The sequence below is a fragment of the Macaca fascicularis genome, chromosome 7 (assembly GCF_037993035.2).
Source record: "Macaca fascicularis isolate 582-1 chromosome 7, T2T-MFA8v1.1".
Classification (NCBI taxonomy): Eukaryota; Metazoa; Chordata; class Mammalia; order Primates; family Cercopithecidae; genus Macaca; species Macaca fascicularis.
In genome coordinates this window covers 27,212,035-27,234,433 of record NC_088381.1, presented here as the reverse complement: position 1 = coordinate 27,234,433, position 22,399 = coordinate 27,212,035, and the positions used below count along the sequence as shown (strand labels likewise).

General features: G+C 40.7%; 1 protein-coding gene across 6 annotated transcripts in view; it reads left to right on the top strand.

Annotated features, from left to right (window-relative positions):
- Positions 1 to 22,399, top strand: part of SPPL2A (signal peptide peptidase like 2A) — a 59,939-nt gene that overhangs the window by 10,465 nt on the left and 27,075 nt on the right. For all 6 annotated transcript variants that reach the window (XR_012414967.1, XM_045395455.3, XM_045395454.3 and 3 more), the window contains 6 exons: positions 8,060 to 8,170; positions 8,948 to 9,130; positions 9,656 to 9,745; positions 10,228 to 10,361; positions 18,445 to 18,593; positions 22,001 to 22,097. Coding sequence is in view for 5 of the 6 variants with exons in the window: in XM_045395455.3 (XP_045251390.1) it covers positions 8,060 to 8,170; positions 8,948 to 9,130; positions 9,656 to 9,745; positions 10,228 to 10,361; positions 18,445 to 18,593; positions 22,001 to 22,097 (764 nt within the window). In the remaining variant the exon portion in view is untranslated. The remainder of the gene's footprint in view (positions 1 to 8,059; positions 8,171 to 8,947; positions 9,131 to 9,655; positions 9,746 to 10,227; positions 10,362 to 18,444; positions 18,594 to 22,000; positions 22,098 to 22,399) is intronic.

Below are 22,399 nucleotides of genomic sequence, written 5' to 3'. Positions count from 1 at the left end.
TCATTATGAAAACTGGAGTGTGATGGTTAGGCACTGAGAATGAGGTGCTTGGGGATCTAGCTGTGTGAAGGGACTTGAAGTGAGAGCAGAGTTGAAAGACTGCTGATCTCGGTTTTAGAGAGCTCAGTTCTAGTCCTGAGACTGACCTCATCCTTTTGATCATTTTGGATCTGTTTCATATATAAGATGAAGAGACTAGATTACGTTATTTCTAAATCCCTTCTACCTCTTAAATGATGTTTTTCAATTGATGTGGGGTCTGGTTATGTTGCCCAGACTTGTCTCAAACTCCTGGCCTCAAGTGATCCTCCCACCTCAGCTTCCCAGTGTGCTGGGATTCCAGGTGTGAGCCACCATGCCCAGCCTCTTTTAGCTCTTGATATTAAACTTTTTACTAAAAGAAGTTTTTTTGAGGCTTTAATAAAGTCACAGAAGACCAGACCACAGTTGATTACAAAGGAAAATTCAGACATTGTGGAGCATGTCTCTAACTCGGAAGGTGAAAAGGAAGGGTCTTTGTCAAATGATCAAATACTAGCATGAGTGGATCACCTAATTTGGCACTTGTAATGTTCAAACAGACTCTGATTTTCTTTTTTTTTTTTTATTTGAGACAGAGTCTCACTCTGTCAGGCTGGAGTGCAGTGGCGCAATCTCGGCTCACTGCAAGCTCTGCCTCCCGGGTTCACACCATTCTCCTGCCTCAGCCTCCCGAGTAAGTAGGACTACAGGCGCCCGCCACCACGCCTGGCTAATTTTTTTGTAGTTTTAGTAGTGACGGGGTTTCACCATGTTAGCCAGGATGGTCTCTATCTCCTGACCTCGTGATCCGCCTGCCTCAGCCTCCCAAAGTACAGGCGTGAGCCACCGCACCCGGCCCAGACCCTGACTTTCAAGCCCATTTTCTGTATGCTTCCCAACTTAATTGACACAGCACTGGGGTTTCCACTGTTCTGTTCTTTTATAGCCTTGTTACTCAAGGTATGGTCCATTGACCAGCAGCATCAGCATCACCTAGGAGCTTATTAGAAATCCAGAATATCAGGGCAAGCATGGTGGCTCATACCCTGTAATCCCAGCACTTTGAGAGACTGAGGTGGGAGGATCACTTGAGGCCAGGAATTTGAGACCAGCCTGAGTACCATGGCGAGATCTTGTCTCCTATAAGTACTGCTCCTATAGCAGTGGTTCTCAAACTTTAACTGATATCAGAATCTCCAGAAGAGCTTGTTAAAACATAAATTGGCCAAAACTTCTGATTCAGTAGGTCTGGAATGAGGCCCAATAATTTGCTCTTTTCTTTTTTTCTTTTTTTTTTTTTTGAAACAGGGTCTCCTATCACCTAGGCCCTAGGCTGGAGTGCAGTGGCATGGTCATGGGTCCTGCAGCCTCAACCTCCAAGGCTCAAGGAATCCTTTCAGCCTCTGGAGTAGCTGGGACTATAGGTACACAGCCCTATGCCAAGCTAATTTTTAATTTTTTTGTAGAAACGAGATCTCTCCATATTGCCCAGACTGGTCTCGAACTCCTGGCCTCAAGTTGCCCTCTGGCATTGGCCTCCCAAAGTGCTGGGATTGCAGGCGTGAGCCACCATGCCCTTCCAAATTTGTTTTTTTGTTTGTTTGTTTGTTTTGTTTTTTTGAGACAGAGTCTTGTTTTGTCGCCCAGGCTGGAATGCAGTGGTGCGACCTCAGCTCACTGCGACCTCCACCTCCCAGGTTCAAGCGATTCTCCTGCCTCAGCCTCTTGAGTAGCTGGGATTACAGGCATGTGCCACCATGCTCGGCTAATTTGTTTATTTTTAGTAGAGATGGAGTTTCACCTTCTTAGCCACGATGGTTTCGATCTCCTTATCTCATGATCCTCCTGCCTAGGCCTCCCAAAGTGCTGGAATTACAGGTGTGAGCCACCATGCCCAGCCCCAAATTTGTGTTTTGTTGTTGTTTTTGTTTTGTTTTCATTTCTGTTTTTTGAGGTGTAGTTTCACTCTTGTTGCTCAGGCTGGAGTGCAATGGCTCGATCTCGGCTAGATCAGTGGCCCCCGGGTTCAAGTGATTCTTCTGCCTCAGCTTCCCAAGTAACTGGGATTACAGGCATGGGCCACCATGCCTGGCTAATTTTGTATTTTTAGTAGAGATGGGGTGTCTCCGTGTTGGTCAGGCTGGTCTTGAACACCCAACCTCAGTTGATCCACCCGCCTCAGCCTCCCAAAGTGCTGGGATTACAGGCATGAGCCATCACACCTGGCCAATTTGCGTTTTTAATACCTTAAGAACTATTTATGTTTTTGCTAGGAAGTCTTTGTCTTTAATTATGTCCTGCTCATGATTATCTGTTTTAAGTTTGCTTTTAATCTCCCCAGTAAGACTATCTTGTTTTGTGTTATTTTTTCAACAGCTTTATTGATGTATAATTTGCATACCAAACAATTCACCTATTTAAAATGTATAAGTCAATAATATTTAGTATATTCACAGATACGTGCAACTATCACCACAGCCAATTTTATAACATTTTCTTTCTTTTTTTTTTTGAGATGGGGTCTCGCTCTATCGCCCAGGCTGGAGTGCAGTGGCACGATGTCGGCTCACTGCAAACTCCACCTCCCGGGTTCACGCCATTCTCCTGGCTCAATTTTTTGTATTTTTAGTAGAGATGGGGTTTCACCGTGTTAGCCAGGATGGTCTCGATCTCCTGACCTTGTGGTCCGCCCGCCTCGGCCTCCCAAAGTGCTGGGATTACAGGCGTGAGCCACCGCGCCCGGCCTAACATTTTCATCATCAGAAAAAGAAAATAGGTAGAGCACTGAGGAATTTTAGGGCAGTGAAACTATGTAGTACAATGCTGTAATGATGGATATGTGTTGTTGTACACTTATCAAAACCCACAGGATGTACAACACCAAGAATGAACCCTAATGTAAACTTTGGGCTTTGGATGATAACGATGTGTCAACGGAGGTTCATCAGCTGTAACAACCACTCTGCTGTGGGGTGTTGATAGTGGGAGAGGCTACACGTGTGTAGGATAAGAAGCTATATGGAAACTCTGTATTCTCTGCTCTCTTTTGCTGTGAACCTAAAACTGCTCTAAAATAAAGTCTTTTAAGAAAGAAAGAAGTCCGGGCACGGTGGCTCATGCCTGTAATCCCGGCTCATGCCTGTAATCCCAGCACTTTGGGAGGCCAAGACGGGCGGATCGTCTGAGGTCAGGAGTTTGAGACCAACCTGGCCAGCATGTTGAAACCCCGTCTCTACTAAAAATACAAAAATTAGCCAGGCGTGGTGGTGGGTGCCTGTAATCCCAGCTACTTAGGAGGCTGAGGCAGGAGAATCACTTGAATCCAGGAGGTGGAGATTGCCCTAAACTGAGATCATGCCATTGCACTCCAGCCTGGGCTTCAGAGTGAGACTCTGTCTCAAAAAAAAAAAAAAAAAGAAAGAACCTCCATATCCTTCATATCCTTTAGCTGTACCCCTTATCTCCACATCTCACCAGGACCCAGGTAACCACTAATCTTCCAACCATTAACCTTTTGTATTTCGATTACATTGCATAAGTACTTGGCAAGGTGCTAGATATATTTATTAAGAGATTAATATGTATAAACAATTGCATCATCTAACTTAATCTCTATTATAACTGTGAGGTCTGAGTGTTTATTGTTATCTTAAAGCTGAGGATATTGAAACTTAAGATAGATTAAATAACTTGTAACATAACCAGTAAATGATGAAACTAGCGTTGTATCCTTGTACTATCATTTCAAAACTCATGCTCTTAACCTTTGTACCATAATATCTATTGTAGTAAACTGAATTTTCCAAGCTATGCAATATCTGTGAGAAACTTTACTAAGATATTTAAAATGTAATGGAAAGGCTTAACTTGTTTGGGCATGCTGTCTCCTTCACAAAATTTGCTGCATGTTCTTTTCTTTTAATAACCTCTTTATGTATCTCTCCACATTTTTCCTCAAGCTCCTATAAATGTACAGATACATTGTAGGGGCTTCTTGAGGGGTCATTATATAAAAATAGGATTATACTCTAAATATCACACTAAAACTTGCTTTTCTCACTATGGACATCTTCTGTTTCTAGAAATAGATCTAGCTGTGTTTTGAATAGCTGTGTACTGTGCATATCATAATGTAACAGCTGTCTTATTGGTGGAAGTTGGGTTTTTTTGCTATTACGTACAATATTGCAGTTAATATCCTTATACATTTATCTTTGTGCTTTTACATACTATATCGGTAGATATGAATCAGAGGATTCTATGTATTACAACTTTTGATAGATGCTGCTCATTATTTATTAAAAAGGTTATACCACTTGAGCAGCAGCATGCACAGTTAAGACCCAGATCCTGATCTGGGTACATTTCCTCTCCACCAGGAGCTTAATGGAATGGCTGGATCCAGATGTATAGCAGATAAAGGACAAGGTCAGCCTAGGATACCTTGTGTCAAAAAAAAAAAAAAACAAGAAGTCCTCAAAGACAAATGGAGTCTTGTTGTTTGTTTTTTTGTTTTTTTGTGTTTTTGTTTTCAGATGGAGTCTCGCTGTGTCGCCCAGACTGGAGTGCTGTGGCATGATCTCGGCTCACTGCAACCTCCACCTCCCAGGTTCAAGCGATTTTCCTGCCCCAGCCTCCTGAGTAGCTAGGATTACAGGCACCCACTACCACACCCAGCTAATTTTTGTATTTTTAGTACAGACAGCGTTTCACCATGTTGATCAGGATGGTCTCAAACTCCTGACCTCAGGTGATCCACCCGCCTCAGCCTCCTGAAATTATGGGATGACAAGCATGAGCCACGGCGCCCAGCCTAATTTTTGTATTTTTAGTAGAGACAGGGTTTTGCCATATCAGCCAGGCTGGTCTTGCACTCCTGACCTCAGGTGATCCACCCGCCTCAGCCTCCCAAAGTGCTAGGATTACAGGCCTGAGTCTTGTATAAAGGATACAAAGAGCCAGCTAGAAGAGGCTCTGAATGACCAAATTTGGAACAATTTGAATATCAAACAAACCATTGTAATTATACCACACTGAAAATTTTTAAAAATTAGTGCATCTCTACTGATACTAAAAGATGGTAGGGGAGAAAGTAAAGCTCTTTTAAAAAGAAGGATATGGCTGGGTGTAGTGGCTCACGCCTGTTATCCCAGCACTCTGGGAGGCTGAGGTGGTTGCATCACCTGAGGTCAGGAGTTTGAGACCAGCCTGGCCAGCATGGTGAAACCCCGTGTCTACTAAGAATACAAAAAATTAGCTGGGTGTGGTGGCAGGCACCTGTTATCCCAGCTACTCTGGAGGCTGAAGCAGGAGAATCGCTTGAACCTGGGAGGTGGAGGTTGCAGTGAGCTGAGATAATGCCATTGCACTCCAGCCTGGGCAACAAGAGTGAAACTCCGTCTCAAAAAAAAAAAAAAAAAAAAAAAAAAAAGATACTAGCCATTAAGGGTAGAAGGAATGACAATATTTTAAAAATTCACCATTTTGTAATCCCCAGTATGATATGGGAAATTAAATTTAGGCAAGGATCATCATGGAGGCGAATATCCTGGTGAGAAGCTGTTGGGCTGTTCACATGGTGCCATAGATTACTTACTCATCAAACATAAAGGGAAAAACATGTCTTTACACTAGAGAAATCCTACAGTTACCACCTTAACCAGATCGTCAAAGTCAGCATCACTAGCGCAGGAAATCATGATGTTAATGTATTATTTTGTTGGATACAGTAAGAAGTACTGAATTCACTTATGAAGCATTCTTTCCAAAAATGTTTAAGCAACCTTCATGTTTATCTGCAGGATTACCTTCTTTAGTTAGAATTGTAAATTATTCCCGGTCTCTACTAAAAAAATACAAAAAATTAGCCGAGTGTGGTGGCAGGCGCCTGTAGTCCCAGCTACTCGGGAGGCCGACGCAGGAGAATGACGTCAACCTGGGAGGCGGAGCTTGCAGTGAGCCGCGATCGCGCCACTGCACTCCAGCCTGGGTGACAGAGCGAGACTTGGTCTCAAAAAAAAAAAAAAAAAATTGTAAATTATTTTACTATATGACCTTAGGTAGGTTATGTTAGTGACTTGTCTGAGTCTCAGAGCCCTTCTTTGTAAAACAGTGACACTGAATCAGAAAAAACGTGTGAAAGTAACCTAGCATGTAGTTTGTTGTAAGAATGTAACACTAGTTCAGCTCTGCTGTCAGAATCCATTCATAGCCATCAAGTATATAGCTGAATGAAAACTACATTTCTCTTTTTCACATCTTATTTCCTTACCTAATTCGATGTAATTTGATGGCATGCTTTATGAATTCTCTATACTTGCTTAGATCCATAAGCTATGAAGCCCCAAGTATGCCATAAACTCTCTAATCCAAAACGTTCAAGGGACATTTTAGGTAACAGAGCATGGGATTAGAATATTTCTATACTCATTAGAAATTTACGTTGACTTATATGAAACTACCAGTTTTGTAGATTAAAAATGGTGAAATATCAGCAATGTCATGTGATTCAATCTAATAATGTGCTTTAGTGGCGGAAGCTTAGTACATCATCAGCATTTGCCAAGCATTCCTTCTTTTTCCTTCCTTATGGCTTTAGAAAAAGATTTGCTCAGAGGAGGAGAGAAGGATTTGTATTGAGCCAAGTTTTAAGGAAATTGTGATGTGAACTCTAAATCTATTGTGATGTATATTCTAAATATTTTTGGGTATTTCTTCATTTTATATTCTCCTCTCCTCCCATGTACTATAGTTACTCTTTCCAATGACGTCTTACCTCTTGGCTTTTCTTTCCAGGTAGTGGGAAATGAGACAAAGCTTTTCTTTTTCTGTACTTTAAATTCTGGATTGGTCTTTTTGAATAGGCAGTTGCAGAATTTTGAAAACATGAGCAAGAATAATTTACTTCAAGTCCCAGCTGGTTCTCTTCCAAAGATAGCACTTAGAAATGATAATGTACTTTTTTCCTTTGTACCCTGGTTCCTAGTAGAATGTGGAAGGTAAGACAGATGGATGGATTTTGAGTACATGTCATTTTATAGAATATAAACAATGGCCGGGTGCGGTGGTTCATGCCTATAATCCCAGCACTTTGGGAGGTCAGGAGTTCGAGACCAGCCTGACCAACATGGTGAAACCCTGTCTCTACCAAAAATATAAAAATTAGTTGGGCATGGTGACACGCCCCTATAGTACCAGCTACTTGGGAGGCTGAGGCAGGAGAATCGCTTGAACGTGGGAGGTGGAGGTTGCAGTGAGCCAAAATTGTGCTACTGCACTCCAGTCTGGGTGACAGAGCAAGACTCTGTCTCAAAAAAAAAAAAAAAAAAAAAAAAAAAAAAAAATATATATATATATATATATAAACAATGAAGTAATAATTCATAGGAGATTGGAAAGTTTCCAGCTGTGAAGGGAGTATTGAAATTACATCATAGCAAGAATTCTTCCTGGAGTACGGCCCTTATAACAACAGTCGTAATTGTTAGGCCGGGCGCGGTGGCTCAAGCCTGTAATCCCAGTACTTTGGGAGGCCGAGGCGGGTGGATCACGAAGTCAGGAGATCGAGACCATCCTGGCTAACATGGTGAAACCCCGTCTCTACTAAAAATACAAAAAACTAGCCGGGCGTGGTGGCGGGCGCCTGTAGTCCCAGCTACTCGGAGGCTGAGGCAGGAGAATGGCGTAAACCCGGGAGGCGGAGCTTGCAGTGAGCCGAGATCGGGCCACTGCACTCCAGCCTGGGTGACACAGCGAGACTCCATCTCAAAAAAAAAAAAAAAAAAAAAAAAAGTCGTAATTGTTACTCCCTTCAGAAAGTGGCGTATCTTCCTTAAAGAAACTGTGCTGGGCAATTGTGTATGGTTTTAATATTCCTAACCCTCCTTTTTATTTCCTCAAACAAGAAGAAACAAATTCATGGAATACCGTCCCTCTCAAGGAAATGTGATCAACCCTGCATATAAATAGCTTTATTAAAATCCTTAGTTGTTGGCAAGCCATATCATTGCCAGTTTGAAAGTTACTGTTTGTCTTCTAGACAGCTGCTCAGGAAGCAATCTTGCATGCGTCTGGAAATGGCACAACCAAGGACTACTGCATGCTTTATAACCCTTATTGGACAACTCTTCCAAGTACCCTAGAAAATGCAGTAAGTAAATCACAGTTACTATTCATAAACATAAAAATAGTGAAGAAGGAGGCTGGGTGCGGTGGCTCATGCCTGTAATCCCAGCAATTTAGGAGGCCGAGGTGGGCGGATCGCGAGATCAGGAGATTGAGACCATCCTGGCTAACACGGTGAAATCCCGTCTCTACTAAAAATACAAAAATTACTGGGTGTGGTTGGGGGTGCCTGTAGTCCCAGCTACTCAGGAGGCTGAGGCAGGAGAATGGTGTGAACCCAGAAGGCGGAGCTTGCAGTGAGCTGAGATTGTGCCACTGCACTCCAGCCTGGGCAACAGAGCAATACTTTGTCTCTTTAAAAAAAAAAAAAAAAAAGTGAAGATGGCTGGGTACAATGGCTAATACCTGTAATCTTAGCACTTTGGGATGTCAAGATGGGAGGATTGTTTGAGACCAAGTGGTCAAGACTAATCTGGTCAGCATAGTGACACCCTGTCTCTATTTAAAAAGAAAAAAGAAAAAATATTGAAGAAGTGAAAATGAGTGATAATTATGTTTTATTGTGTGAAACCATTGTAATGTATAGTTGTTAATAAATAATAATTTTATTGATTTTTCTCAAGTATTTTTCTCTCTAGGAAAATAGGGAATTTTAAAATACTTAATTCTAAGCCTAAATATTTCTAATTCAAACGATATTGTCTTAAACCAATATTGAGAACTGAATGCAGTATTTATAACTGAATGCATTTAGGATGAAATATGATTTTTATCATGTTAAGAAGACATTTCTTATTTTCAGACTTCCGTTAGTTTGATGGATCTGACCTCCACACCACTATGCAACCTTTCTGATGTTCCTTCTGTTGGCATAAAGAGCAAAGCAGTTGTGGTTCCATGGGGAAGCTGCCAGTTTTTTGAAAAAGCCAGAATTGCACAGAAAGGAGGTGCTGAAGCAATGTTAGTTGTCAATAACAGTGTCCTAGTAAGTTATAAAAACGATCATAACTTATTTTGAGTTCATGATGTGAAATTTCACAAAAATGGAATTAACGTCTTTGTGTGTGGTTTAGAGGCTGAGTTTTGAATAATCTGATGGCAAGATTCTTTGTAAATAAACAATCAAGATCTCATAGGCATTTACTTGGAAAGTTTTTCAGTTTTTCTATTCCTAGAGCAGATAAGACTTTGTTAGAAACATATATATATATTCATATATATATTCATATATAGGTATATATATTCAGATATAGGTATATATATTCATATATAGGTATATATGTATTACACATACATAATATATATCATAAATGCTCTATATATTGTAGCATTTATCAGTTTAAGTTCATGTTAAAAGGATTCAATTTTGAGAACTTACAGAATATTAAGAAAGAATACCTGACATTTTTGTCTTATAAAGAAAGCTGTAATATTGATATTTAGTGGAATAGTATTTTATTCTATAATATATTAGTAGTAAATAAGTTTTCATAATTTTTTTTTCTTTTAGTTTCCTCCCTCAGGTAACAGATCTGAATTTCCTGATGTGAAAATACTGATTGCATTTATAAGCCACAAAGACTTTAAAGATGCAAACCAGGTAAATTAGCAATTACATATTAGATAAAGTTTATAAATACTATATCTCTTTATTTTTAATCACTGATGTTTAATTTTGAGTGCTATATTTGCTCCATTTGCCAACAAGAAGCTATAAGGCCTATCAAGTTTTTCTTTGGAAAATACTCATCTCTCATTTGGCACAAAGTGTCTCAAAGCCTAAACTTTAGAAAGGATGTTTGTTTTCAGTTCTTTAAGTCTCTTGTCATGTCATTTATCTTAACTTTAAATTCCTGAACAAAATATGACTGTGTAGAACACTGCACTTTAGAGATTTTATAAACCAAAGCATATCATCATACTTTTGACTAGAGAATATATCATGTCATCAGACAATAATTCTAGCCTTCTTGACTGTCTGATGTATAATGTCCGTTGCAGAGTGAAATGTAGACTATTGCTGTTATGACTATAGTAGAGAAAAAAGTTATTCCTGTGTTTAACTGTTACTTTGCCTTTCAGATTCTGGGAAATAACATTACTGTGAAAATGTATTCTCCATCGTGGCCTGACTTTGATTATACTATGGTGGTTATTTTTGTAATTGCTGTGTTCACTGTGGCATTAGGTGGATACTGGAGTGGACTAGTTGAATTGTAAGTTTAATTAAGCATTTTTGTAATCAAGGGTTAAAAATTTCTGCAATCATTTTAATTATATAACAACATAAAAATTGTATCTGCCCTCAGAATGTGATGCTAGTAAGCCCAGTCTGCAGGTGTGTCCTCATGTAGATCATTCATGTTTTCACCAGAGAGAAAAGAGTCACAGATTTCTCTAACTCTTCCACTGTCAGAGGAACACTGACATCACATCAGAGACTCTTTTAAGTTAAAATGTTTAATTCTGTCTCCCAGGAAGGGTCATGGGAGATATCCTAATATGCCTATTGATTTAGATGGGAAGAAAATAAGCAAGAGAAAGTAGGGAGTTTCTCAGCTCCTCCTGGGCTGAGTCATTACAGTGTGGCCTCATCATTCTGTTTTATGCTTTAGGAATTCTAAGGATGTTAGTATGTCCACCTTTTTTCTTCACTTAGTCAAGATTTATTTCAAGGCTTGAAAACATTCAGGCCAACTAAAATGGTACTACTGTCACTTTTTTTTTTTTTTTTAGCAAATTCTATTTAATTTCCTTTTTCTTTCTTTCTTGCTTTAATTGTACTTTAAGTTCTAGGGTACATGTGCACAACATGCAGGTTTGTCACATATGTATACATGTGCCATGTTGGTGTGCTGCACCCATTAACTCATCATTTACATTAGGTATATCTGCTAATGCTATCTCTCCCCACTCCCCCCACTGTCACTTTTTATAATACATAAATAGGCCAGGCGCAGTGGCTCACGCCTGTCATCCCAGCACTTTGGGAGGCCGAGGAGGGCAGATCACCTGAGGTCAGGAGTTTGAGACAAGCCTGGCCAACATGGAGAAACCCTGTCTCTACAAAAAATACAAAAATTACCTGGGTGCAGTGGTGCGTGCCTATAATCCAGCTACTTGGGAGGCTGAGGCAGGAGAATCGTTTGAACCCAGGAGGCGGAGGTTGCAATGAGCCGAGATTGCGCCATTGCATTCCAGCCTAGGCGACAAGAGTAAGACTACGTCTCAAAAACGAACAAACAAACAAACAAAAAATAATATAAAACTTTGAAAAATGTAGACACGGTTAAATAACCGCTATACACCACACTATTCAATTCTCAAAAGCAATGGCTATTTAGCAAACTGTAAGGTAACAGTAAAATATCAGAGAACTTTTATACATTTAGAGAACATAATTAGCAGCAAGCTAGTCAGACAAAACAAACACAAATGTTGTTACATTTTCCTTTTTTTTTTTTTGATACAAAGTCTTGCTCTGTTGCCAGGCTGGAGTACAGTGGTGCTATCTTGGCTCACTGAAAACTCCACCTCCAGGGTTCAAGTGATTCTCCTGCCTCAGCCTCCCGAGTAGCTGGGACTACAGGCCGCACCACCATGCCCAGCTAATTTTTGTATTTTTAGTAGAGATGGCATTTCACCATGTTGGCCAAGATGGTCTTGATCTCTTGACCTCATGATCTGCCCGCCTTGGCCTCTGAAAGTGCTGGGATTACAAGCATGAACCACCGTGCCCGGCCTCCATGTTTGTTTTTAATTTTGCTTTATAAAGCCACTGATAAATTGAGACATCTCTCAAGTATAGGATTTCTCACATTAAAAATTGTATATTTATATATATATCTTTTAGAGATGGAGTCTTGTTCTGTTGTTCTGTTACGTAGGCTGCAGTGCAGTGGCATGATCTCAGCTCACTGCAACCTCTGCCTCCCAGATTCAAGTGCTTCCCCTGCCTCACCCTCTTTAGTTGCTGGGATTACAGGTGCCTGCCACCATGCCTGGCTAGTTTATGATGAGTTTTCACCATGTTGGCCAGGCAGGTCTTGAACTCCTGACCTCAGGTGATCTGCCCACCTCAGCCTCCCAAAGTGCTGGGATTACAGGTGTGAGCCACCAGGCTCAGCCTAAAAATTGTATTTTCTAGCCTTGGAAACATAGCAAGACCTCATCTCCTCTAAAAATAAAAAAATTAGCCTGGTGTAGTGGCACACGCCTCTAGCCCCAGCTACTCAGGAGGTGGAGGTGAGAGGATTGCTGGAGCCCAGCAGTTTCAGGTTACAGGGAGCTGTGATTGTGCCACTGCACTCCAAGCTGGGCAACAGAGTGAGAGCCTACTCAAAAAAAAAAAAAAAAAAAAAGGCCAGCTGCAGTGACTCATTTTTGGGAGGTCGAGGTGGGCAGTTCACTTGAGCCCAGGAGTTCAAGACCAGCCTGGGCAACATGGTGAAACCCCATCTTGGCCGGGTGCAGTGGCTCACACCTGTAATCCTAGCTCTTTCGGAGGCCGACGCGGGCGGATCACGGGAGGTCAGGAGTTCGAGATCAGCCTGGCCCACATGGTGAAACCCCATCTCTACTAAAAATACAAAAATTAACCAGGTGTGGTGGCGTGCACCTGTAGTCCCAGCTACTCAGGAACCTAAAGCAGGAGAATCACTTGAACCCAGGAGGTGAAGGTTGCAGTGAGCCAAGATTATCCCATTGCACTCCAGCCTGGGTGACAAAGCGAAACTCCATCTCAAAACAAAACAAAACCCGTCTCTACAAAAAAATAAAAAATAAAAATTATACTTTCTAAATATTTTTATTGAAAGAAATGAAAAAGCCGCAAACTGCATTGTTTGCCATAAACTCATACACCAAAAAGTAAAATGCAATCCAACTGAATCTGTTTATACTTCCCTTTTCTCCAACAACAGCTTTAAATGTTTGCTGTATACTTTATAAATTTTATTAAAATCAGTTCTAATTAATTTATGCAGATTAGGGGAAATGATTTATAATTAATTATCCTTAAAATTACCTGCTACAAACTTCTAACCCTACTGCCCCCATAGCCAGCACATCTGCTGCTAAAGTGAACAATGATGCAATGTACTATTTGTGGGGGCCCAAAGCATCTGTAGTCTTGATTTCCTGAATACCCAAAGATTTCAACTTTCTGCCACTTTAAACAAAAAGACTCAAATGGCCAAAATTATACAGTGAGAGGAAAAATCTATAGCATGAAGATCAACTAAAACTTTAAAGCATGTCCATATTTTCATTTAAATACAGAAATTTCAAATATACACAAAATTTGGATTTTCCTATTTAGTAGTAACCTTAACTCGGTCTCCCTACAGTTTTGTACTTTTGGCCCTAAATTAAAATGAGCAATATACATAGAAGAGTCAATATATATTCATAACTCTCAATGAAAAAAATGTGCCCAGAGCATATTATTTCATGTATGAAGGGCAAAATATATTTGCCTTGTGAATTGATCTATAGCTTCCATTTAAAAGGTCTTATCTGGGCCAGGCATGGTGGCTCACGCCTGTAATCCCAGCACTTTGGGAGGCCGAGGCAGGTGGAGCACAAGGTCAGGAGATCGAGACCACGGTGAAACCCCATCTCTACTAAAAATAAAAAAAATTAGCTGGGCGCTGTGGCGGATGCCTGTAGTCCCAGCTACTCAGGAGGCTGAGGCAGGAGAATGGCATGAACCCTTGCAGTGAGCCGGGATTGCGCCACTGCACTCCAGCCTGGGCGAGACTCCGTCTCAAAAAAAAAAAAAAAAGATCTTATCTGTAACTAAATGAAGCTAAAGTTATTTGTAATTTCTTAAATACTAAAATTTGATTGACTTGCATCAAGAGGGAAATGTTAGAGTTTAACAAGTGTAGGTTCCTGGAGCATTGAGCTTTAAACATTTTACGTATTTGGAAAGCATGTTTCAAGATATATCAGTCACATCTTTCATATGAGTAAGCTTGTTTTTTTCCTTCTTTATTAATCTTTAATCTTTTCTTTTTGAGATGGAGCCTCACTCTGTCACCCAGGCTACAGTGCAATGGTGCGATCTTGACTCATTGCAACCTCCACCTCCCAGGTTCAAGCAATTCTCCTGCCTTAGCCTCCCAAGTAGCTGGGATTGTAGGTGTGAACCCCCACATCCCGCTAATTTTTTGTATTTTTTTTAGTAGAGATGGGGTTTTGCCATGTTGGCCAGGTTGGTCTCGAACTCCTGACCTCAGGTGATCCGCCTGCCTCGGCCTCCCAAAGTGCTGGGATTACAGGTGTGAGCCCCTGCGCCTGGCAATTATTAATCTTTATAAAGCATAGTATGTAAGATCTCCATATCTCTAAAATCATTTTGTGTATTACTTAGGGAAACTTTAGAAATAATTTTCGAAAAACTGCTGATTTATTAAAAATGTTTTCCTATTTATTATAGATTCTTCCTGTACTTCCATTACTATGTAAATTTTTTTGTTTTCTAGAATAGTGCTTCTCAAACTGTAAAGTGCATACACTTATCTAGAGATCTTATTAAAATATAAATTCAGGCCAGGCGTGGTGGCTTACACTTGTAATCCCAGCGCTTTGGGAGGCCAAGGCAGATAGATCTCTTGTGCCCAGGAGTTTGAGACCAATCTGGGCAGCATAGTGAGACCCATCTCTACAAAAAAAATTTAAAAATTAGTTGGGTGTGGTGACATGAACCTATAGTCCTAGCTACTCAGGAGGCTGATGTAGGAGGACCATTTGAGCCCAGGAGTTTCAGGCTGCAGTGAGCTGTTATCATGCCACTGCACTCAAGCCTGGGCAGCAGAGCAAAATCCTCTCTCAAAAAGATAACAATAAGAATAATAAAATGCAAATTCAGATTTAGTAGGTTGGGGATAGGGACCCAGATTCTGTATTCTTTTTTTTTTTTTTTTTGAGACGGTGTCTCGCTCTGTCACCCAGGCTGGAGTGCAGTGGCGCAACCCCGCTCACTGCAACCTCCACCTCCCAGGTTCAAGCAATTCTCCTGCTTCACCTTCCCCAGTAGCTGGGATTACAGGTGCACGCCTGCACGCCTCACTAATTTTTTGTATTTTAGTAGAAACGGGGTTTCACCGTGTTGCCCAGGCTGGTTTCAAACTCCTGAGCTCAGGCAATCCGCCTGCCTCAGTCTCCCAACAGGTGTATGCCACCATGCCCAGCCCGATTCTGCATTTTTAACAAGCTCCCAAGTGATTTAGCTGGCCCATGGACCCACACTTTGAGTTTAGCAAGGCAAGCTTTTTTATATACACGTTAGGACAAGCTCCTCCTTGAGAAAATTGGAAATTGGAGGAGAATACATACCAGCTTTTTTATTTGTAAAACATGATGATGGAGCAGAAACAAGTAATTTGTTGCCTTCAGAAACCAGACTGGGAGAGGAAATGTCCCATACCTGCAGGATCATGGATTTTAAAATTGAGGGGGCTGATTCTAAGAGCAAAATAAAGATACAGAGAAATAAGTGTATGTGGGAGGAGAAAGGGGTGGTGACCATATGGAGAAAGAGAATATGAATCAGTGATACAAAGGAAAAAGTTCCATACAAAGAATTATTAAAAACACAAGGCCCATCATTTAGCAAGTAATGATAGTTGGATGGAAAGAGAGTAAGGCTTAGGGAAGGGAAAATGTGCCAGGACAGGACCTCACAACCCAAAATTACTCTGCCAAATGAGAGATGTACCTTAAGCAAAAGGGAAAGATGCCTGGGTTCTATAGAAAGACTTTTCAGCAGTGTTAAAATCTTTTTTTTTTTTTTTTTTTTTGGAGATAGAGTTTTGCTCTTGTCGCCTAGGTTGGAGTGCAATGGCGTGATCTTGGCTCACTGCAACCTCTGCCTTCTGGGTTCAAGCAATTCTCCTGCCTCAGCCTCCCAAGTAGCTGGGATTACAGGCATGCACCACCATGCCCAGCTAATTTTTGTATTATTAATAGAGATGTGGTTTCACTATGTTAGCCAGGCCAGTCTTGAACATCTGAAATCAGGTGATCTGCCTGCCTCGGCCTCCCAAAGTGCTGGGATTACAGGCGTGAGCCACCATGCCCAGCCTAAAATCTTTTTATAATAAGGTCACTGGTCCTCAGCCTTTATAACCTCTAGATGACATGCAAGAAAGCTTAGGTTCCTGTTGCATATGGCTCTCAAGCTGATATGAAAATTCAATTTTTTTTCCAAAAAAGATGAATTGTAATTTTTTTTTTTTTTTTTTTTTTTTTTGAGTTGGAGTCTCACTGTCACCCAGGCTGGAGTGTGGTGGTACGCGATTTTTGCTCACTGCAACCTCTGCCTCCCAGGTTCAAGCGATTCTCCTGCCTCAGCTTCTCAAGTAGCTAGGATTACAGGCACGTGCCACCACACCTGGCTAATTTTTGTATTTTTAGTGGAGATGGATTTTCATCATGTTGGCCACGCTGGTCTCAACTCCTGACCTCAAGTGATCTGCCCACCTTAGCCTCCTGAAGTGCTGGGATTACAAGTGTGAGCCACCACAATTGGCAGAATTGTAATATTTTAATGTGATATAAATCTAGTACACTGTATGCTTTCCTTAAATAAATTGCCTGTGCTTTTTAGTTCAATGACTATGAATATATAAATCTTTATTATGGCTTGTATGTGTACTATGACAAAAATTTCTTTAAATGTATTTCTGCAGTGACAGATATCATAATTAGCACCTTTTTACACTCAGGTACCACATTTATAGAAATTTATTTAATACCCTGTCATTCAGCTCTAGAGTTTCAGGGGAGGTGCTAGTGTGTCTCCATCAACTCTCTCCCTGCTCTTTTCCCAGGCAATCTACTTAGAGTCACAGATGCTTAATACAGTAGCCATCTCAGTCAACAGTTTTCCAGTAAGAAAGTGGCTTGTTGGTACACAGTTGGGAAATCTGCAGTTCGAAAGGAATACACTCTTTTAGGCCAGGCTTGGTGGCTCATGCCTGTAATCCCAGCCCTTTGGGAGGCCAAGGCAGTTGAATCACTTGAGCTCAGCATTCGTGACCAGCATGGGTAACACAGCAAAACCCTGCCTCTTTTTTTTGTTTGTTTTTAAATTTAATTTTTAAAACTATATTAAAAGAAATAAACTTTTTTAACCTAAATTTTGTGTTGAGCCCAGACATAATGAGCAGGGCCAGGATTTGCACAGGAAGGAGCAGAGTTTAGAACAAAGTTGTTGAAAAGTATTCAAAAGTAGTATTAATAATATGTCGTAGATTGCATATAACTAGGAGGAGACAGTAAGGTTGACAAGAGATTGCCCAGCAAACAACAGTTGCAGGTCTTTTCCTCTTCGACTTCTGTCTCTGTTATTAGCTCTGTGGCCTAGCAAGAGTTGAGACAATATTTTGTTATCTTAAATAAAGGTAGGACAAAGTTATGCCTTGAATTTCTTTTGAGTCCTTTATAATACATTGATGAGCATAGACTAGGCATATAGTAAATGCTAAGTTGATTGAGAGGAGAATTTAGCATTTGCATTTAAGAGAAGTGGCCAGGTGCAGTGGCTCACGCCTGTAATCCCAGCACTTTGGGAGGCCAAGGTGGATGGGTTGCCTGAGCTCAGGAGTTCAAGACCAGCCAGGGCAACACGGTTAAACCCCGTCTCTACTAAAATACAAAAAATTAGCCTGGCCTACCAGCATGTGCCTGTAGTCCCCGCTACTCGGGAGGCTGAGGCAGGAGATTTGCTTGAACCCGGGAGGCAGAGGTTTCAGTGAGCAGAGATCGCGCCAACTGCACTCCAACCTTGGCAATAGAGCAAGACTCTGTCTCAAAAAAAAAGAGAAGCTAATTTTTAGAAGTACTTTACTGTCTGTAAGTTGATAATAGTAAGTTTGTAAGAAGCTTTGGTTTTAGTTTGAAATTTATTGTGTCAATATAATTTTCAAATTAGGTAATATAAACATCCACAAGTATTAATTTGTTTATATAATAAATGTCATCTCTTTCAGCAATTTTGCCTGCAGAAAAAAATGTTTCAAAAGTTAGTGGTTGAGAACAGATCATCTCTGGAGGGTAGCATTTAAGAGGTTTTTACTTTCTAGATTACGTATTTCTTTTTAGGGTACAGTTTTTAAAAAGTACCTTACTTGCTATAACAAGATATCTTAGAAAAATAATAAAATAAAAATATTTTAATAAATAAAAATACATTGCTTTCTTCAGAAACACATTTAAATTGGTGTTAGAGAGAGATTTTTTAAATAACTGTGCTTGGCTGAGATTTGCTAAAGTTCCTTTGTGTTTGTACAGGGAAAACTTGAAAGCAGTGACAACTGAAGATAGAGAAATGAGAAAAAAGAAGGAAGACTATCTAACTTTCAGTCCTCTTACAGTTGTCATATTTGTGGTCATCTGCTGTGTTATGATGGTCTTACTTTATTTCTTCTACAAATGGTTGGGTAAGAAGTCATATTTTATGTTTGTTACTGTTAACATGCATTCTTTTCACTGACTATTACTAGATTTATCTTTTCCTTTAAGCCATTCTACCTGGAAAACTTATGTGAATAATTTGGTTAATAATAATTTTTTAAATTGTCTCACTGACGAATACTAGATTTATCTTTTCCTTTAAGCCATTCTACCTGGAAAACTTATATGAATAATTTGGTTAATATTATTATTTTTTTAATTATCAGTGTTAGGTCTCTGTTACTCTGAGATATAAATATTCAGATTAAAAATACACTATGTGCCAGGAGCAGTGGCTCATGCCTGTAATCCCAACACTTTGGGAGGCCAAGGTGGGTGAATCACCTGAGGATGGGAGTTTTAGACCAGCCTGACCAACATGGAGAAACCTTGTCGCTTCTAAAAATACAGAAATTAGCCGGGCGTAGTGTTGCATGCCTATAATCCCAGCTACTCGTGAGGCTGAGGCAGGAGACTCGCTTGAACCTGGGAGGCGGAGGTTGCGGTGAGCCGCATTGCGCCATTGCACTCCAGCCTGGGCAACAAGAGCGAAACTCCATTTCAAAAAAAAAAAAACTGGCCGGGCGCGGTGGCTCAAGCCTGTAATCCCAGCACTTTGGGAGGCCGAGATGGGCGGATCGCAAGGTCAGGAGATCGAGACCATCCTGGCTAACCTGGTGAAACCCCGTCTCTACTAAAAAAAAATACAAAACACTAGCCGGGCGAGGTGGCGGGCGCCTGTAGTCCCAGCTACTTGGGAGGCTGAGGCAGGAGAATGGCGTGAACCCGGGAGGCGGACCTTGCAGTGAGCTGAGATCCGGCCACTGCACTCCAGCCTGGGCGACAGAGCAAGACTCCGTCTCAAAAAAAAAAAAAAAAAAGTACGTTATGTTTTCAGATAAGAACACTTCTTCATGGATGAGTTGAAATAATTGCCATGGTCCCTAAGTTTTCCTCTCTGTAGATGAAGAATGATATAGCTCAGTATCTAAGCAGTGGATTAAGGAGTTCTTGGTGGCTATATTTAGTTACATGAAATAGAAGATTATTCAAATTACTGATGTATTGCCTCTACTTACTCCCAAAGTGTAGTTTATCTTTTGTCAATTTGCAAATGAAAATGTTTCATTACTTGAATTTTATGTTACTTATATAAACAGGATCATATTATATCTGAAGACACACAGGTACTTCCTGTGGTCTAGAGAGTGACTAGTCCTTTTTTTCCTTGAAGACAGTGGGAATAGGAACTATAATGGCTTGGCCATCTCCTGAACAGTCTTATTAATGGCTTAACAGAATGAAAATTTGCCATCCCTGGACAGTATACAGCACAAAGAGAAGGGAGACTAGGGAAAAAGGAGTGTACCTGATAAGAACTAGCAAAAAGCCCTTGTGAGAACCACCAAAGGCTACTATGCTTATGTGTATAGCATTAGCATAAATTTCTGGACTAGAACCACCAAAGGCTACTATGCTTATGTGTATAGCATTAGCGTAAATTTCTGGACTAGAAAACTAGGGCCTAGGATTGTTTCATTCAGCACTTTTTTTTTTTTTTTTTTGAAACAGAGTCTCGCTCTGTTACCCAGGCTGGAGTGCAGTGGCGCAATCTCGGCTTACTGCAACCTCCGCCTCCCAGGTTCAAGCGATTCTCCTGCCTCAGTCTCCCGAGTAGCTGGGATTACAGGTGTGTGCCACCATGCCCGGCCAATTTTTGTATTTTTAGTAGAGATGGGGTTTCACTGTATTGACCAGGCTGGTCTCGAACTCCTGACCTCAAGTGATCCACCCACCTCGGCCTCCCAAAGTGCTAGGATTACAGGTGTGAGTTACCACGCCTGACCTCATTCCATTTTTGTTCAGTTTCTCTTGTCCTGTGACAGCAGTTTAAAAACTAGGCCTATGATTTTTTTTTTTCTTTTTTTTTTTTTTTTGAGACAGAGTCTTGCTCTGCTGTGCTCTGTCACCCATACTGGACTACAGTGGCACAATCTGGGGTCACTGCAATCTCTGCCTCCCACATTCAAGCGATTCTCCTGCCTCAGCCTCCCAAGTTGTAGGACTATAGACGCGTCCTACCACGCCCAGCTAATATTTGTATTTTTATTTATTTATTTATTTGAGATGGGGTGATTCTCTTGCCTCAGCTTCCCAAGTAGCTGGGATTACAGGCGTCTGGCACTACCCCAGGTAATTTTTGTATTTTTAGTAGAAACAGAGTTTCACCATGTTGGCCAGGCTGATCTCAAAGTCCTGACCTCAGGAGATCCACCTGCCTTGGCCTCCTATAGTGCTGGGATTACAGGTGTGAGCCACTGTACCCAGCTTATGACATGTAGTTTTTAATTAAAAAGAAGTCATTCTGGCCAGGTGCGGTGGCTCTCGCCTGTAATCCCAGCACTTTGGGAGGCCAAAGCAAGCAGATCACTTGAGGTCAGGGGTTCAAGACCAGCCTGGCCAACATGGTGAAACCCTGTCTCTACTAAAAATACAAAAATTAGCTGGGCGTGGTGGTGCATGCCTGTAGTTCCAGCTACTCAAGGGGCTGAGACAGGAGAATCGCTTGACCCTGGGAGGTGAAGGTTGCTGTGAGCAAAGATTGCCCCATTGCACTCCAGCCTGGGCAACACAGTGAGACCCCATCTCAAAAAAAAAGAACTCATTTTGTTAATATCACTCATTTTAACCTGTTGCTGAGAGAGCGAGTACTAGGATGATATTTGTATTATGTTGGCATCAAACAAGTGCTTTTATTAATTTAATACTCCTTCAGATTAATTTATGTTATCAACTCTCAGTTTATAGTAGTCATTGATAGAAAAAAGAGAGCCCTCTACTTTACCTGAAAGCATATTTTAGTTTTTGGTGAGAGATTTCCTTAAATTCATTGCTATTTAAAAAGAAGACGGCTGGGTGCAGTGGCTCACGCCTATAATCCCAGCATTTTGGGAGGCCGAGGCAGGCACATCACCTGAGGTCAGGACTTTGAGACCAGCCTCACCAACATGGCAAAACCCCGTCTCTACTAAAACTATAAAAATTGGCTGGGTATGGTGGTGCATACCTGTAATCCCAGCTATTCGGGAGGCTGAGGCACAAGAAACACTTGAGCCCAGGAGGCAAAGATTGCAGTGAGAGCAGAGATCACACCACTGCATTCCGACCTGGGCAACTGGGCGACAGAGCAAGACTCTCAGATAACAAAACAAAACAAAACAAAAACCTCACGATCTAAATTTCAGCTTAGTAAGTAAATCAGGTCATCGTATAGTCACTTCGTTGGAAGTATGATTCAATAAAGAAAACTAAAGAATTAATATTGCTTGTATAAATATTTTCTTATCACCTTTCCTTCTGTTCTCATGTAATTTAGTGTTTTGTTTTTTTCTAGTTTATGTTATGATAGCAATTTTCTGCATAGCATCAGCAATGAGTCTGTACAACTGTCTTGCTGCACTAATTCATAAGATACCATACGGACAATGCACGTATGTATCTCTTACAGGAAATTTTATAATGTTGGTGTTTATAATTTAAAACAATACAAAATAGGAGTATTATTTGAAACCTATATAGTCTCATATACATTGGACCTATAGGTGTTTAAATTTAAATTTAAATAAAATTAAATAAAATTAAAAATTGAGTTTTTCATTCTTATTAGCCACATTTCAAGTGCTCAATAGCCACATGTGACTAGTAGCTACTATATTGGACAGCACAGATATAGTACATTTTCCTCATCACAGAAAATTATATTGGACTGATAAACATTTTATTATGTCTCATT